The sequence below is a fragment of the Chiloscyllium punctatum genome, chromosome 3 (assembly GCF_047496795.1).
Source record: "Chiloscyllium punctatum isolate Juve2018m chromosome 3, sChiPun1.3, whole genome shotgun sequence".
In the NCBI taxonomy this organism is placed as follows: Eukaryota; Metazoa; Chordata; class Chondrichthyes; order Orectolobiformes; family Hemiscylliidae; genus Chiloscyllium; species Chiloscyllium punctatum.
Window position 1 is genome coordinate 82102311 of NC_092741.1, and position 19225 is coordinate 82121535.

The 19225-nt window shown below is 40.5% G+C and overlaps 1 protein-coding gene across 1 annotated transcript in view; it reads left to right on the forward strand.

Annotated features, from left to right (window-relative positions):
* Positions 1-19225, forward strand: part of slc35f1 (solute carrier family 35 member F1) — a 289021-nt gene that overhangs the window by 213046 nt on the left and 56750 nt on the right. The window contains exons 4-5 of the mRNA XM_072555876.1: positions 10658-10817; positions 13831-13987. Coding sequence (XP_072411977.1) covers positions 10658-10817; positions 13831-13987 — 317 coding nt within the window. The remainder of the gene's footprint in view (positions 1-10657; positions 10818-13830; positions 13988-19225) is intronic.

Sequence of the window (19225 nt, forward strand, 5' to 3'; positions counted from 1 at the left end):
AAGTTGGCTAGTTTGGTGTCATTATTTAAGAAAGGGTGTAAGGAAAAGCCAGGGAACTATAGACCGTTGAGCCTTATGTCAGTGGTAGATAAGTTGTTGGAGGGGATTTTGAGCGACAGGATTTATTTGGAAAAGCAAGAACTGATTCAGGATAGTCAACCTGGCTTTGTGCATGGGAAATTGTGTCTCACTAACTTGACTGAGTTTTTTGAAGAGGTGACAAAGAAAATTGATGAAGGTAAAGTGGTGGACGTCTATATGTGCTTCAGCAAAGTGTTTGACAAGATTCCACACGGTAGACTTGTTAGAAAAGTTAGATCACATGGGATCTGGGGAAGCTAGCCAATTGGATACAAAATTGGCTGGAAAGTGGAAGATAGCGGGTGGTGGTAGAGGGTTGCTTTTCAGACGGGAAGCCTGTGACCAGCAGTGTGCTAAAGAATCAGTGCTGGGTCTGCTGCTTTCCATCATTTATGTAAATGGATTAGATGTCAATATAGGAGGCGTGGTTAGTAAGTTTGTAGGTGACATCAAAGTGGGTGGTGTAGTGGACAGTGAAGAAGGTTATCTCAGAGTACAACGGAACCTTGATCAGATGGGCCAATAGACTGAGGAGTAGCAGATGGAGTTTAATTTAGATGAATGTAAGGTTTTGCATTGTGTAAGGCAAACCAAGGCAGAACATATACAATTGATGGTAGGCCCTGGGGAAGTGTTGCCGATCAAAGAGACCTAGGGTACGTAGTTCCATGAAAGCAGAGTTGCAAGTAGACAGGGTGGTAAAGAAGGCATTTTGCACACTTGACTTCAGCGGTCAGAACATTGAGTAAAGGAGTTGGGATGTCATGTTGCAGCTGTACAGTACATTGATGAGGCCACTCTTACAATTCTGGTTGCCCTTCTATACAAAGGATATTGTTAAACTTGAGAGGGTGCAGAAAATGTACACAAGGATGTTGCTGGGCTGGAAGGTTTAAGTTATAAGGAGAGGCTGAATAGGTTGGGACTTTTCCCCTAGATCTTTGAAGACTAAGAGGTGACCTTATAGAGGTTTTTCAAATCTTGGCCATGGATTGGGTGAACAGTTAAGGTTTTTTTCTTAGACTGAGAGAGTCCAAAACTAGACAACATTGATTTAACATGAGAGGCAAGGTTAAACTTTTTTTATGCAGAGGGTGGAACGAGCTGCCAGCGGAAGTGATGGAGGTGAGTAAAATTACAACATTTAAAAGGCTTCTGGACACATACATGAATAGGAAGTGTTTAGAGGGATATGGGCCAAAGGCTCGCAAATGAAACTAGGTCAGATTGGAATGTCTGGTCAGCGTGGATGAGTTGGACCAAAGGGTCTGTTTCCATGCTGTATGACTCTATGACTCTAAGAATTGCTGGCATTTTAATGATCAGTCTCAAAGGTTCTCAGCCTTTTGAGTGAAAAGATATCTCCTCATCTTACTGTTAATTGATCTGCCTCTTATCCTACACTATACTTGAGTTTTCTAACCAGAGGAACTATCTCTGTGGAGCTTTACAGTATCTTACACATTTCAATGAGATGGCCCCTCACTCCCCTAAACATTAGAAAATATAGACTGCATTTACTCAGTCTTTGGATACACAAAAAGTCATCCCAGGGACCATTCTAGTGAACCTTTGCTGTATAGGCTCCAATGCAAGTTCTGAAATATGGAGATCAAAACTGGACACAGTATTCCAACTGTGCTCTCAACAAAGCCTGGTACAATAGAACAAGAGCTCCTTACCCTTGTACTCCAATCTCTTTACAATAAAGGCTAATATGCCATGTACCTTCCTGCACTTGCTTGCTGCACTTCCTTGCTAAGATTCTGAATTCCTTGTGCATGCAGAGTCTCTTGGAATGTCAACATTTTCAAGTTCTACACCTTTTAAAAATATTATTGGAAAGACAGGGTTGTTCTTGAAGCTCTTCGTTTCATACTTATCCGAACAAAGTGAAGAACACTGAACTTTAAACCATCATAATTATGCACACTATAAAGAGAAAAAGATGCTGATCAATTGGCATGCTGACTCTGCTTGGGAGAGCAATGAGGGAATATAAAATGCCTGTGGTAATTTAAAAAAGGTGCAAACCTTAAACATATCCATGTTTAATCCGTCCATATGTATGTATGTATCAAGAGTAAATAAGCCATTGTATCAGCTGATTATCTTAATTATTTAAATCCAATATAAACAGATAACTGTGTTAATTTATATCTGTATGTTTTTAAATGTCCTGTCAATTAAAAACATGCCTGCATATTCGTGGGAGGGAATGGGCAGATGGGGGGACAATGGCCAAGTGATATTATCGCTGGGCTGTTGATCCAGAGACTCAGGTAGTGTTCTGGGGACTCAGGTTCAAATCCTGCTGTGACAGATGGTAGAATTTGAATTCAATAACATCTGGAATTGAGAGTCTCATGACTATGAAAACATTGTCAATTGTTAGAAACACCCATCTGGTTCACTAATGTCCTTTAGGGAAGGAAACTGCCTTCTTTACCTGGTTTGGTGTATCTGTGACTGCAGACCTACCACAATGCAGTTTACTCTTAATTGCCCTCTGGGTAATTAGGGATGGGTAATAAATGCTGCCTATCCTGCAATGACCTCGTCCCATGAATGAGTAAAAAAATTGCATTAAATGGGTTCCTATACAGTACAGGTTAAAGACATCTGTATTGGTAGAGTCTTGCACATGAAATGCATTCAGTGACCAAATGTGTTGAAGGCAATTCCTGGCCACAAGCAATTTTGACCATTTCATTAGTTGTTACAAATTGATCCCAGTCATCTCTATGAAGCATAGTAATCGCAGATGTCCTTAAAAGTGCAGGCCACAATTCACAAAGACAGTCCGAGGTCTCAGAAGCTGCAACAAGGACATGGAGATGATTTCTTCACTCTTTGAACTGTCAATATTTGCCGTTATGCAATGTTGCCTTTGTGATGCCTCTGCATTTACAATCTCCTACTATATAAGGCACAGCATGGCTTGTGCTGCATACATCAGAATATTGTCCACAATGTCAAAGGTTCCAAGTACAGGGATTCCATAGACCTCATGTTGGAGTTCTTCCTGGGTCACCATATAGAGGCTTATGAACTTGCCATTTGTATGTGATTGAAATGCTGATGACTCAGATTACTAAGGAACTATTCTGTTTCACTGTGGCCATGATGCAATGAAAGCACAGAGTAATTGAGGATGAATAATGTGCCGGCGAGCCCAAGGCCAACAGCAACCTGCAGCAGATTTCAAACAGCCTGCACATGAAGAAGTCACAGCTAAAGGTACCCACAGGGTGCAGAAGAGGTACAGAAGGCCCAGAGTCTCTGTGCCATTTTCTCCAGATGAGCAAAGTCCTTTGCTGCCGTAGACTGAGGATGTTCCAGACCACTGTCACAAAAACACTGTCATCCGCTGGATGCTCCGGTGTCCTCCCACAGTGCAAGGATGTGCACGTTGGATGAATTGGCCATGCTAAATTGCCCAGTGATGTCTAATAATGTGCAGGTTAGATGGATTATTCATGTTAAGTGCAAGGTTACGGGGATAGCGTGGGAGGGCTGGGCCTGGGTAGGATGGTCTTTGGAGGGTTGATGTGACTCTATGGGCCAAATGGCCTCTTTCCACAATGTAAGGATCATGTGATTTGTGAACTATAGGGGTGAGTGATGATGCAGTGCCAGGGCATGTCAAGGTGACAGCGGCTCCTAACTTTATGCAACTAGCTGCTTTCACAGATCCACTGGGGATCACTGTGGGATCTCAATCATCATCCACATATGTATCAAGCCTGTCACTGATGTAATTTGTGACAGATTACACCATTTCATCTCACTAACCCATGGTGCAGTCAATGTTGTAGCCCAGACAGTGAGCTTCACCTATAACAGTGGTCTTCTCTAAGGAGCAGAGTGCAATTGACAGGACACACATGGCTTTCGGAGCACTGTATCAGATTACAGCTGACATCATTCTATCAATGTGCAATTGACCTGTGATCACAGGTACCACATTTAAAAATCAGCGCCTCGTACCATGGAAGCTGCCATGATGTCTATATCCTTGAGAACTAACATGTTCATTTCAAGGGCCTGATTTCTTAGAAAGATGCTTGTTAGGAGAGGAGAGGTACCCTCTCCAGCCATAGCTGAAGACTCAATGATATAACCCCTGAGTGAGGCTGTATGTTGGTACAATTCTTCCATCAGGCTGCCATGGAGCAGGAGGTGGGTCTCCTGAAGATGCAGTTCTATGCTAGGACTGGTCTTAATGAGGAGTTACAGTTCACTCATGGCATAGTGTGTCAAATAATCTTAAAGTGCTGTGCTCTGCATAACTGTAGCAGGCAAAGAGGGCAAGAGATGGATGCTAGAGATCTGGAAGAGCAGCAACAGATAAGGATATCGAGCAGGATGAGCCTCTCCTTCAGCATCATAGAGCAGAGCAGCACTGGGCACAACAAGCCATACTAGACATAACTGACACCAGCTCCCAATTGATGTGAGTTGGGTGCAGCGATCATTCATTGATTGCAAATTTGTGTTGCCCCAAAGGCTGAAAGACTTTTAATGGTGGTCTTGCCCCACTTCATTTCTGGTGCTGCTGGTGAGCGTGAGCTCAAGGATAGAAATTCTCTAAAATTGATGCTTAGCCATCTTTTTGGTAAAATGCAGCAGTAGACTCCAAACGATAAGAGCGCCAATAGAACTGTTCCTGGTGGTTCACTGAGCCATAAAGTGGCAATGATGGTTTTGGGAGGAAAGGGATGCAAGATTGGACCCGTCTTTCTACCTGGAGTCTGTGGGGCACTTCCGATCATCCTGCTTCACAAGAAAAACAATCTAAAATGTTTTCAAATCTTTCTTGCGAGGTCTGTTCTGCCCTACTGTGCACCTACCTTCCCGTGGGTGTTTTTCACACCTGCTGAAGAAACAGGTCAATATCAGGGGGCCAGGCTGTCACATCACAAATAAGATCATTGTACATTCAAGCTCAGGGCAACTGCTGCCAAGACGCAGTGGGGAAAGGCCACTGTCTAAGGTCTTTCTGCCAAAGTATAGTGGGGGTCCATTCAGTTATCAGGCTCTCCCAGTGCCTCAAATCTATGGGTAAAAAGTATCTTGCATAAGTTGGTTTTGTTTGTTGGAACTGTCAGTAAAGTCAAACTCCTATGTTTGTTTGTTTCTCCATATGCAAAGACTGTATAGAACTGAACTGCTTTAGTGACTGTACATATGTAATTGTGTAATTATGTACATTCTTATGAATCAACTATATTTTTGAAATTAAAAAAGTCACAAATGAAATATTATAAATATGCCAGAAAACTGGCTTCGTCAAAATTTAACCTTTATTTGGCAGTAAGTCGAAAAAGAGGATTTGGGAGATTGGGAAATTCCAGTTGCTCTCCAACAGCAGATTGAAGGCGCTGCCCTTCACCACGCTGAGAGACTGGCTTTCAGCAGATTCTGTGTGAAGTATTCGGACCGGATTGCAAATTTAATCACCTTTTCATCAATAAACTCCCTGTCGTGAGGCTCTTAATTGTAAAAGGCCTCCACTGGACCATGCCACACAGAGCAATTGTTCTACACAGACATTTCTTCGACCAGTATTGCTAAGGAATTAATAATCATTAGAGGCAATTATATTTTTAACCCGTCAGAGGGAAACCCTTCCTTAAGTGGCTCAGAGCACATAGATGATTTACTGTAATTCTTAGTAAATCAACGTCCTTGGCTTTTTTTTAATGTACTTCCCTCATTTGTTCCCTAGTTCAAGAATAATATATTGATTTTGTTGGGTTATGTGAGGCAATTTCTTTGTGAGTTCCACCAAATCCCAGTATGCCAATGCAGAGAAAAAAGAATTAGAATGATTTAAAGGCAATTGACTTCCAAGCAGAGTCCGAAACAATGGTACATTTCCAAGCCCATGGCAAGATGTAATTGGTTTTAATCTGAAGTATACTGCTTTGCAAGGAGCATCTCCATTACAAAATCTCTGCATGTTATGATATCAGGGATGTGACATCGAAATTGGGCAAATGCTGTAAACCTTTTGTCTCGCTTAATAGTCACAATCAAAAGAGGATCAAATTTAGAAGGGATTTAGTGCCATCAGCTCAGATGTTAACTGGAAACAATTTAGTTATTCTGATTATGCAAGGCTTAACTAACCTCTTTATTTTTACTCACAGGATATAAACAGCACTGGCAAGGCCAAACTTGCCACACTGCTTGATGACAGATGAGGAAATCACATGTTATGGAGGTTTTATTGAGGTGGAGCGGGGAGAAGGACAGGCTGGCATACAGGAGGGCTGAATTGAGACCACAACCAAATTAGCTTTGATCTTAATAAATGATGGAGTAGGCTCAAGAGGTCGAATAGCATGCTCCTATTCCTAAATCCTATGTACCTTTCTACCTAATTTTCCTTGGGGAGATAGAAAAAAAGCTAGAACTTTCCTCAAAGCTGCTCGTGCTCCACCATTGGAATCGCAGCAACAATTCCAATTTTGCATAAATGGAAATGGAATGGGCAGGCTATTCGGTCCCTCAAGATTATTCTGCCACTCAACTGGTCATGCTTGGTCTGTACTCGAGCTCCATTTACTCACTAGGGTAATGCTGTACTTCCAATGTGAAAGTACAACATCAGAGGCAGAACAATTCCAAGAAAATTCCCAGTCAAAGACCCAAATCAAACAGAAAATGCTGAAACCAGACGTAAATGTTCAACTTTGTGGGCTGGCCAGCCAAAAAAAAGTCAAAGTCAGCACCTAAATGTAGACAACGAAATGGATATCTTAGGAAAGTTATAAATTGATCCAAGTGTGAGGGTTTGCCATCAACCCACTAACTATACAACAGAACTGGAAAGGAAGAGAAAAGAATCAGCATTCCAAACTGATTCAGCACCGAATCCATTCTCATCAGGTTAGAAATGGTCACAAATGATGAGGTATATTTTTATTTCCATAGACTTGTTTGACATAAAAGATAAATACCCTGGTTCTGGAATTCTATTTCTCTGCTGATGTATATGAAGTACTTTTGGGATAATTGGGCACATTTCCAGTTACTTCCCAGTTATACCAAGTTATTCCTCCCCTTTTTCTGCTAGTCAGCTATTCTAGTCAGAATGGGCACCCTGAGGCAGGATTTACTCCAAGTGAAGGCCAATAAGAGTGTCTCTGCCTTTGGGGAGGACCCGATAAAATATGTGCAACTCAGGCGGTTAACTAGTCAGCAGTGAGCCTTCTTTAGGTCAAAGACCTTAGGGCCAAAGATCCTGCACTGTGAAAGCTACCAGCCAAACAGAGGTAGCAGTGGAGAAGCAGTGGCAGTGGTCAGCAATGCACCCACCAGGCCAGAGATCAGGGAAGAACTCCAACCATGAGATGGGGATGGGGTTGCAGACAGGAGCGGGATTGCAAGAAAGCTTGGGGGTCACTGTCAGCAGTGCCAGAAAGTGGTCCTCAGATTTTAAGGACCCCAATCGCTGTTGGAAAAGGTGGGCCATGCACAAGTCTTCCTGACAGGAGCTGAGTTAGAGCAGAGGTGGGAAATGGTGCAGTGTCAGCATGGCACCCTCTACCCAATATCTATCCTCCATGCCTCCAAATTCTCCTCTACTGAGGGCATCACCCCCAGGATGTTGCTGTTGACTGGAGGAGTTTAACAATTAAAAGGTGATTCAGAAATACCACCAATGGGCACTATTTTGGGCTAAATTTTGTAAGCAATTAACACTGCTAGAGGTTTATTACACTCAGACTTACCATAAACCTTCTGTGATGTTTGGCACTAGAGATTGAAAAGCCTAATAGTGCAACATCCTCCACAGGGGCTGGTGCCTGTGTGAATAAGGCAAAAGCAGTTATCTCCTAAACCAGGCAGTTTTGGAGAATCCTTACTGCCTCTCTACTTCTACACTTGACTATTCTACCACACTCACAACCAGCCTTCCCTATTCTGCCCTCTGTAACCTCCATCATTTCTATGGTCATTGCCCCCTTAAACAGTTCCTTCATTTTATATTTCTCGCCTTTGCTTTTAAATCCCACCAGGTCTCATCCCTCTCTTTCTCTATAATCTCCACCAGACCTACAGGCCACTCTGATATCTACGCTTTTCTAATTCTGGCGTCTTCAGACTCTGACATGCAATCCAGTTATAGTGGTCCTGTTGAAACTGCCTGAAGCATTTGCTCCTTATTTGTATTCAGAGGCTCACCTCAGGGTCTCTTTGGATTAAGTACTGCTGTTCATCTTTAAAAATCTCAGAAACATATTTAATAAGAACTAATTAGGCATGAACTTTCTGCAATTTACCTCAAATTAATCAGATAAAACCTTGATTTCACATTTAGGATATAGCGGTATAATTTAGTACGAATTCAATTCTTCCAATTTTTCTAATTGGTGGGAAATTGTACTATGCAATATTAGTAATAAAAGCATTAAAGTGGTAATTTGTTTGAAATTCATTGACCTATTAAATTTAAAGTTTTGTATCATGACATATACTGAACCAACCCTGAATGAACTCTTAGCTTTGCCTTTAAAGAAAACTGGAACAAGTTGGGGGAATAGTTTTGACTTCCATGGAAATGAAAACTGGGAAAGGTGGCTATACTGATGCCACATTTTAATGTGTCAAATCAGCTCCAAACACCACAATTGACTTTCTGAAATAACTGAATCACACTAGACTTACAAAAATAATTAGACCTTAATATATCGTCTTTATCTAAAACTAAAACTGAATTCTAGGTATGTTATTAAACAGATATTTGGTTCATCAGTGAATTTCCAGTTCATGAGGTGTTTGTCTCAAGTCCTGTTGGGATGAGTTATTTATATATTCTTGGCCTTTAGTCCAAGGAAAGTCCTTGATAGTTTTCAAGCAGTGATTATTTGATCTTCTCAATTTGACTGGTGTTCTAGTTTGACTCCTGTACAAAATCAATGCTACCGAATTCAGTATATGTAAATTTTATTTACTTAAAGATCATTCAAAGCTTTCAACATCTTTACATGAAAGGTCAGGAATTGTTTTAAATCGCTAGAAGTTTTGCAGGAAAGTTATTGTAAAAATCAATAATCTCAACTGTCATTCAATCCATACAAATCCCAAATGTAATTATTTTTGTAAGTCTAGTGTGATTCAGTTATTTCAGAAAGTCAATTGTGGTGTTTGGAGCTGATTTGGCTAGCTTACTCGGGTTCCATGTGATCTAACCTTACTAACCAGTCTACCATGTGAAACCTTGTCGAATGCCTTCCTGAGGTCCATATGGACAACATCTATTGCTCTGCCTTCACCAATCTTCTTTGTCACTTCTTCAAAAAAAACAGATGGTGGTGGGAATCTGGAATGCACTGCCTGGGAGGGTAATTGAGGTGAGAAACCTCACAACCTTTAAAAAGTACTTGAATGAACACTTGAAATGTCGTAATGTTCAAGGCTATGGACCGAGTGCTAGAAAGTGGGACTAGTATAGAGTCAGTTTTCCATCAATGCACATTCCATGGACCGAATATTCTGTGGTGTTTGGAAAGAAAGTATTATTTAGGACAATAACAGCAAACATTGGTTACAATTCTGTAGTCACACCAAATTCAGAAAATACTTCATATTGCTGAAAAATAAAACATTTATTGAAGTTTTTGCACAAGTTCAGGACAATTTGTAGGAAATAACAATGTAAAGTGAAAACAACATTTACATCTTATGAGAGGAGTGCTATTTGCTTGGCAAATGGTCACTGATTGGTCAAGATGTTGCCATGAGGAATGAGGCAGTTAACATTTACTGCCAAGCTTTGTTTAAATTTTAACCAGATAGAGTGACTCTATTTGATCGAGGCATTGCCCTGAAAAATGATCTCACAGAGAATGGCTGTCACAATTTTTATTACGTTGAACTAGACAAAGTGTGTGTACAAATGCTCTTGTCTGCAAAAGAACGGACCCTGTTTATTAGTGAATGTTAATTCCAGCACATGCAACTAACTAGCACAGTGTGAGCCTGATCGACAATCCAAAATTTGTCGTGAGCATAAGCGATCGCCTACTCAGGGTTATTTAACAGATATTGTCCAATCACAGAATCACATCTAATGTTGGATACTGTCGCATGGTTGTAAAATTAAATTTTCCTGCCACGAATACAGAGAGTAAATCTTGAACTCAATTCAGAACATGTTGTGTATATTGAGCTATGCATTTGCAATGTGATTCACATCATGATGCAGGCACATAGATGTAGAAAACCACTGATTGTTGACATATTGATTGTCAAGCCCACTGTATTTCCTTTGATGTAATTATTGTCAGGCACATTCTGAACCGCTGCAGAACTAACTTCTAATAAGTCTCAGATTGACAGCAGTAGATAATAAAATAAATGGAATTTAAGAAATTATAGTTACCCATCTGGGTAACTCGGGATAAGAAAAATGAGGCCATTGTGTGTCTACAGTCAAGTGAAATTGTTTTTGGAAAATATCTTACGTCCAAATCAAAAGGTTGTGCATCACATGTTGATTTGTCGTCCCCTGAACTATGATTTATCGGTAATGATTTATCTTCCCTTTCTTTTTGTTTTCCAGTTGCTCGATTGTTTTGTTATCCCAGTGGTACTGTTGCTGTCCTGGTTCTTCCTGCTGGTGAGATACAAGGCTCTTCACTTCATTGGAGTCGGGGTGTGTCTACTGGGGATGGGATGTATGGTGGGGGCTGATGTTCTTGTTGGGAGACATCAAGGAACTGGTGAGTTACTCAGTACTTCTACCATCAGAAAATCCATGAACCATTTTTGATGTGTTTAAATCAATAGAGAAGTGAAAGTCAGATTGTTAACAGACTTGGCACTTGCATACAGTTTTCAAATTTGGGAGATTAAGATGCGCTAGATAACTATGCATCATGAAAAATAACATTGTTAAGGTCAGCTTCATATCATTTAGAGGTATTAATGCGATTTCTTGCTTTCCTATATTTACATCATGCTAATTATATCTACCACCCAATTGGGTTGTTTAGTCCACCAGTGCTAAACACTAGAAACATGCAGCACAGAGGGAGGCAGTAAAAATAAGTTGTCCTTCTCTGAACTTTCCACATAGCTTGTAAAAGCCTTCCTTATGAATTACATGTTTAAGTATATATATCCACCCACACACACTAAGTCAGCATGTTTAGAGAACAGGAGGAGAGACAATGGACTAAATGGCCTCCCCCTGCCCTGTAACAATTTTGTGAATTAGTGATTCTGTGTTGCACCTGAATACTCATGGCATTAGATCGTTGTAAGTGGCTGTAACCATTGTCTCAAAATTGATCACCACCACCTTAGACATGGAGAATTAACATGATTTGTGGTAGGTCCTGATCTGAATCTAAATTTAATATTTACTCAAAATTAAAATAGATTGTAATAAATGGATAAAACATGGATTAAAATAGATTGTAATAAATGGATAAAACATGCCAGTATATTAAAAGTGCGTTGTGCTTTCGTATATCAATACTACCTCATGATGTTGACATTGTCAAATCAAATCCAACATAGAATTGATACATTGCATTCTATTTCGCTTACTCTTGTACTATTCACAAAAAACTCTTTCCTCCTCACCATAACAGTTTATTAATTGGTATTCCTGAATATCTGATGCTGCAGATTATACTCTGAACTGAATAATCAAATAAACAGTGTACACATTGAACCACTTTTGGCGGTAGAGACTCGATAATGCAAAGGGCCTCTTTACTCTATGATTCTATGTCTAATTGCTGGTATACACAACCATTTCATAATTCAAGTCACTATCCAATAATAAAGACTTTAAGGTACTTTGAGTATAATATGTTGATGCAGTTCACGGTGAGCTTAAACATTCTAATGCATTGGTCTCTTATCGAAACTGCTATGTACTAATTAACATGAGTTTGATGCTGTAATAATATCCTTCTTTGGATTGGCAGACATAGCACTGCATAACATGTAGAATTGTACAGAGTCAGAGTCTCAGTTTTAGAAGTGTATCTGAAATCTCTGAATAAAGATGGCGCCTGTCACTACCATTGTAATTTCAAATTCTGTTAGATGCTCATTTAACTCAATGTCATTTGTTTTGTTTAATCATGTTTGAAAGCACCCCGTCTTCGTTCAGGATTGAATCTCAGGGTGATAATGAATTCAATGAGTGTTCAGTGTAATCAGGTTTTTAACACCCTTTTAGTTCTCAGCTGTGCTTTGTGCCAAAACTGCATAGAGCATGGTTAATCGGTGAATACATTAGTGCCTTCTCATAGCTATTGTCTAATGCATGTCCCGACTTCTAGAAAATTAATTTTGTCTCCATTATTTTTACTGGAATCAGGTTTGTTAGAATATTTGGGAAATATCACCTCCCCCCAAGTGCACTATGATTTTTTGCCTGTTAATTTTAATGGTTAAGTGTAATGGAGAGGATATATCTTCATTTCCTCTCTACGATCATGGTATCCAAAGTGCCCTCACTAGGCGTACCATGTTATAGTTCACTGCTTTGTGTAAAAAGTAATCTCAGTACCAGCATAATGTTAAATAAAGAAAGTGTGTTTTTTCCCTTTATTCTCCTGAACATTAGGGATGTTAATTTTGCAGAATAGAACACGTCCTCACCAATTCTGGCACCCATTTGCTGCTTCCTCAGTGAAGGTGGAACTGAAATAGAATAATGTGAGAGACTGTGGAAATCCTATGTGCAGTCATGTCTAGCTGGCAAAAGCTAATTATCCTTCTTGCTAATAAATTTGAAGAACCTAATCTGATTCAATGGCTATCAGAAGCTTTTCAGACTCTCACGTCCCTCTAAATTCCTTGCTAAATCTCTTGCTTTTCAATTCCTATGCAAAGCACACGGGTCCCATTTGTCTTCAGCTGATTTTCATTCTCTTAGGTCCTCTGCTTCTTCACGGGTACAGGTGGTGGACTGAATGGTTTCAGCTTATCTAGGCTAAATGGTGATTGGGATGCTTGGCCTATTGTACACAGGTGGAGTGTAACATGGCATGCAGTCGAGTAAAGTTCTATAAACTTTTGTCAATCTTTTTAGATTTGATGTAGAACCTTTCTGGCAAATTCCCCAGCTGCTACTTGAATTTACAGGTTAACAGAAAACATTTGGCCTATCTTGTCTTTGAAAGAGCTTTCTGTTTAGTACGTTGTCAAACTACATGTACACAGATTTGAACAAAATATCTTTTAATGGTTTAATCTGAGGTTTATGTTTAACTGCAATTCGAATAACATACGATTTTCTGTACCTATTATATAGAAGTGTTAGGCCAGTGAATGTGTTAACATTGCTAATCTTCCAGCTCAGCACTGTCTCCTTGACTTGTCCGGACTTGTCCGACCTGCCTATCTTCTTTTCCACCTATCCACTCCACCCTCTCCTCCTTGACCTATCACCTTCATCTCCTCCCCCACTCACCCATTGTACTCTATGCTACTCTCTCCCCACCCCCACCCTCCTCTAGCTTATCTCTCCATGCTTCAGGCTCACTGCCTTTATTCCTGATGAAGGGCTTTTGCCCGAAAGGTCAATTTCGCTGCTCGTTGGATGCTGCCTGAACTGCTGTGCTCTTCCAGCACCACTAATCCAGTAGTTGCTAATCTTCAATCCAACGTCATATTTCTGAAAGCAAAAGTGATTGCAATTTGCATTCAGAGAGGTTTCTAACAAATCACCATAATTGCTATAATTGATTCTTTTTGTTTACTTTTAACTAGGTGATAATAAACTGCTTGGAGACTTGCTAGTATTGGCAGGAGCGACATTATATGGAATTTCCAATGTCTGTGAGGAATTCATTGTGAAGAACTTGAGTCGGGTGGAATTTCTAGGAATGATTGGATTGTTTGGCTCTTTCTTCAGTGGCATACAGTTGTGAGTTCTTTTCCCAACTTTAATATGTCGTCACCAAATTAACTAACAGACAGATTTGATTGATTGCTGGAGAAATATTACTGCAATGCGTTTTTTCTACATCACAGCCAGTGCATTTCAAAACAATTCACTGTGCACACTGCTGTGTAAAGATGTGATCATGTGTCAGATAAATGTAAGTTATTCTTTGTCTAGAAAACCCTCTAGTTTGTGATAAATACTCCTAGCAGACAACCGCAACTGAGATGAACCAAAAAGACAGAAAGTTATGACTTTGATTTTTAAGTTTTGCATTATTTTTGTGTCCATCAAGTTGATGGATTTTATGCTGGAATAATTGTTTTTCAATTTTTTCTCATCAAATCCAACACTCGCATGTCTGGTGCCATAATTATTCCCATATTAATGTGCAGTTTCATGCACGACACTTTATTCTGCATGATTTTATTTTGCAAACAGTATGCTGTAAGATATGTACGAATCTAAGGTTCCATTGGCAATTTAAAATGCGAGGCATGTAATCGATTAAAGATCATGAGTTCAAACTCTACACCATGTGACTTTAGCAACATTGATGGTCCACTGAAATACTAACAAAATGCTTTAGCTGTCAAAGGTGCTTAGAGAGGAATAGTCAGGAGCAGTTGGGAAATATAGCCTTCCCATTTTAACTGGTTGACCACTCCAATTCTGTAAACAAAATAAAATTCCCAGTGCACCCCAAAAACGATTTGCTTGTTAGAATTGCAAATAGCATTTTTAGGTTTAGATATTACAAGTGAAGTTTAATATAAATATCATTCCACAATGCATTGCAATGGATGACCACTTCGAATAATTCCAAACAGACACAGATGGTTAAATGACTTGTCACATATGGAAGTTTTATTTATTTCCAATAATTATGCAAGTTATACATGTAAATTTCTAGATCAACTGGATGCATTATTAATTTGGAATGGTTGGTACCAGGTCAAATCTCTGTAGAAGAGTAAAATGCTATAAAGGTGATAATGTGCTGAAACAAACTTCATTCCTATGTAAACTTGAATTTAACTTTGTATGTGATTGTTGTAAAGTCTTGAAATTTGAGTGGATATTAGTATGCAAACAAGAAGAGATTAAATTTGGAGGCAAGATTAATTTTATTTCCTACAGTTTTTAAGTTCTACCATAAATCCTGCCTGAAGTAAGCAAATGTAAAATGTGCTGACTTGATTAGAATGTCTTTTGATGGTGAGAGAGATGCTGGGAGCTGTCTGAGCAAAGTGGTGAAAATCCTTGGTGAACTTTCAGAATTTGAAAAACATCTTGCTATTCTGATTGTTTCGTTTTGCTTAATGTACAATGCAGCATTAAGAGACACAGATGTTAACAAAACTCTGAGCCTTGCTAACAGTATCATTCTTAAGGATTCATCCAAAGTTGCAGACTTTAGATAAGTATAGATTGAAATACACTGAATAATTAGACCTCTTTAATTTCCAGTTGAGGTTTATTTGAGTAGAGAGACAATATGTTGACATACCTTTAATTTTAATATGCACTTCACGGTGGCTCAGTGGTTAGCACTGCAGCCTCACAGCACCAGGGACCCAGGTTCAATTCCAACCTTGAGTGACTGTCTGTGTGGAGTTTGCACATTCTCCCCGTGCCTGCATGGGTTTCCTCCCACAGTCCAAAGACGTGCAGGTTAGGTGAATTGGCCATGCTAAATTGCCCATAGTGTTAGGTGCATTATTTAGAGGGAAATGGGTCAGGGTGGGTTACTCTTCGGAGGGTCGGGTTGGGCTGAAGGGCCTGTTTCCACAGTGGAGGTAATCTAATCTAATCATGAAAAACAAAAATTTCCCAACAAGTGAGATGGGTCTAAAATAGTTGTATGTTTCAAAAATGGTGATTTTGAAGAAGGATATTTGAGTGAGTTGCTATCTTGAATTTTGTGGACAACATCTTGGTGGCTGTCATCTTAAGAACATGATTTCAGATGTTTCATTCTTATGTTTTGCTGTAAAACTATTTTGGAACATTTATAAGCAGTAATTCATGACTTTGGAGTCAATGTTTGATCTAAGTTATGTGGCTCAGGAAGGAAGACATCATGGCTGAGAAACCTGAAAACATATGATTCCTGGAAGTCCTGCAGTTTTCCTACAGTGACCACTGGCTTTGGTGCTATGGGAAGGAGGAATTGATAAAGAATGGCATAGGGCCTGCACCAGTCACCATATTGGAAAGGATGTTAGCTCAAACATCCGATGTGTGCATATACCAAAGACATGCGGGGTGGACAGATTGTGTTCTCAGTCTGCATCTATTATTAGCTCACATCCAACTTGCCATTTTGAATCTTATCTTGAATTCTCAAAGGAGAGGCTGCAGTGTAGAAAGAGAACATTTGACCCCTTGTATCTATGCTAGCACTCTATGACAGCATCGCAGCTAGCCCTGCTCTCCTGAATTTTTCCCATGACTTTGCAAATCTTCCTTCTTCAGTAAGTATCCAGTTCTGTTTTGACAACCATGACTATACGTGCCTCCACCAAACCCTCAAGCCTTCCATTCTAAGCCTCAGCCACATGCTGTTTATCATCATGCCGCTTTGATTCATTTGCCCTTCATTTTACATGATTGTCCTTGACCCTTTCACAAACTTGAACTGTTCCTTCTTATTTAATCCAGGCATATCATGTGTTTGAATACTTTACCAAGGTTCCACAACCTCTCTGAAGGAGAAAAACCCCAGCTTTTCCAATCTTTCTTTGGAACAGAAATCCCTCATCCCTGGAATCATTCACATAAATCTTTTTTGCACCCTCTCTAATTCCTCACGTAATAGTTTAATTGAGATTTGCCTGTGTTTTTGTAAAAATTCATCATAATCTCCTTGTCCTGCGTGTATCTATTTACCGAGGATGATGCATGCTTATTATTCACTTTTCCAACCCACCATTCCACCTTTAGTGATTTATGTATATATGTTCCAAGGTAGATCCTTCTGAAGAAGTGTCACTGAACCCAAAACGTTAACTCTGCTTTCTTTCCACTGATGTTCCCAGATCTGCTGAGTTTGTCCATTAGTTTGTGTTTTCATTTCAGATTTTGACATCCACAGTTCTTTGTCTTATTTTATTGCTGTGTTCCAACACTGCCTTCAGATTGCATCCATTATTCCATATTGCCTTTCCTCTTTGTCATTACCGAAATCTATCACTTCATATTTGTCTCAGTGAAGTTCCATCTGCCACATGCCTGCTCAGCCCACCATCATGAGGTCCAACACTGTACTCCTCCCATTTCATAACATTCACAAGTTTTGTGGCATGCGCAGAGTTTGAAATTGAGCACATCTAAGTGTCATGGACAAAATTTTGTTCCCTTTACTCTCTCTTATCAGAAGCTTTATAAGAGGTGAATGTTTTCTTACCTGACATGTGGATTCCAAGTTAAATATTTTCTGCAAGAAGCTTTTATGAGTTTAAAGAAAAGGTTATTTATTCACATACCCTCACCCCAAAAATAACATATTTCATGCATTCATCTCACTCACCCATCTCACTCACATCCAGTGCAGTGTTGGTCTGAGGCAATGGACGGGCTTGTATGGTACTGGTATGAGTCGGTGGACTGGTCCATATTCGAGAACTCAGTGGCCAACCCATCCATTCTGTCCATTGCTCTTGATGTGGTCTCCAGTACATCGGGGGACAGGACGCTGACTTGCAGAGCAATTCAGGGAACATCCCTGGGACACACAAACCAAACAGCCCCACCACCCTGTGGCCAACCACTTCAACTCCCCCTCCCACTCCCCCAAGGACATGCAAGTCCTGGGCCTCCTCCACCGCCAAATCAAAGCCACCCGAGAACTGGAGGAAGAACGCCTCATCTTCTGCCTTGGGATCCTTTAACCACACAGCATCAACGTCGACTTCACTGGTTTCCAAATCTCTGTTCCTCCCACCTAATCCCAGATTCAAACCTCTTGAGCTGTCTTACCTGTCCGTCTTCCTCCTCACCTATCTGCTCCACTCTCTCCACTGACCTATCACAGTTATCCCGCACTGCATCCACCTATCACCATCCCACCTACCTTTCTCCCAGCCTCACCACCACCCCCATTTATCGCTCAGCCTCCTTCCCCCTCCACATTCCTGATGAAGTGCTGATGCCCAAACCGTTGACTCTCCTGCTCCTCAGTTGCTGCCCACCCTGCTGGGCTTTTCCAGTGCCACACTTTTTGACCACTATATGACATTGCAGGCTAAAAAGCAAAATTGAACAGAATTGCGGGCAACAGTGCATCCATATCTGACAAACTGAATGAATTCTATGCTCGCTTTGAACAGAAGGTCAATGAAATGATGTCACCTATCCCAACAGCCTTAGGGGCACGTGTTCCCACAGTTACCGCCACAAACATTAGGTTGACCTTTGTGAGAGTGAACCCATGGAAAGTCCCCAGCCGTGCACGCAGATCCTGTGCGGATCAGCTGGCGGGAGTATTCACTTTAATTTGTCCTTACTACGACCTGAAGTCCCCACCTGCTTCAAGAAGACCATTATCATCCCAGTTCCAAAGAAAAATCATGCAGTGCGCCTCAATGAATACTACCCAGTGGCTCTGACCTCCACAGTCATGAAATGCTTCGAGAGGTTAGTCATGGCTGACATCAACTCCAGCCTCACAGATTGCCTTGATGCTTTGCAGTTTGCCTACTGGCGCAACAGGTCCACCACTGACTCAATCTGCCTGTCCCTACTCTCATTCCTGGAACATCTGGATAACAAGGCTACCTACAACTGGCTCCTTCTTATTGAACACAGTTCCGCCTTCAACGTCACAACTCCAAACAAACTCATCTCTACATTCTGAAGCCTAGGACTCTGCTTTCCCCATAACTCGATCCTTGACTTCCTGACCCATAAAACACAATCAGTAAGAATAGACAACAACACATCCTTCACCATAATCCTCGACACTGGTGCCCAGCAAGACTGTGTACTCAGTCGTCTACTACATTCCTCACATGCGTACAACTGTGGCCAAATTCCACCCCAACTTTATTTACAAGTTTGCCAGCGACACCACTGTTGTAGGTTGGATCTCAAATGACAGTGAAACAGAATACAGGAAAGGTGTTGAGTGCTCAGCAGCATGGTGTAAACGCAACAATCTCTGCATCAAATCAGCAAAATGAAGGAGCTGGTCATTGACTTCAGGAAGTGGAGTAAAGG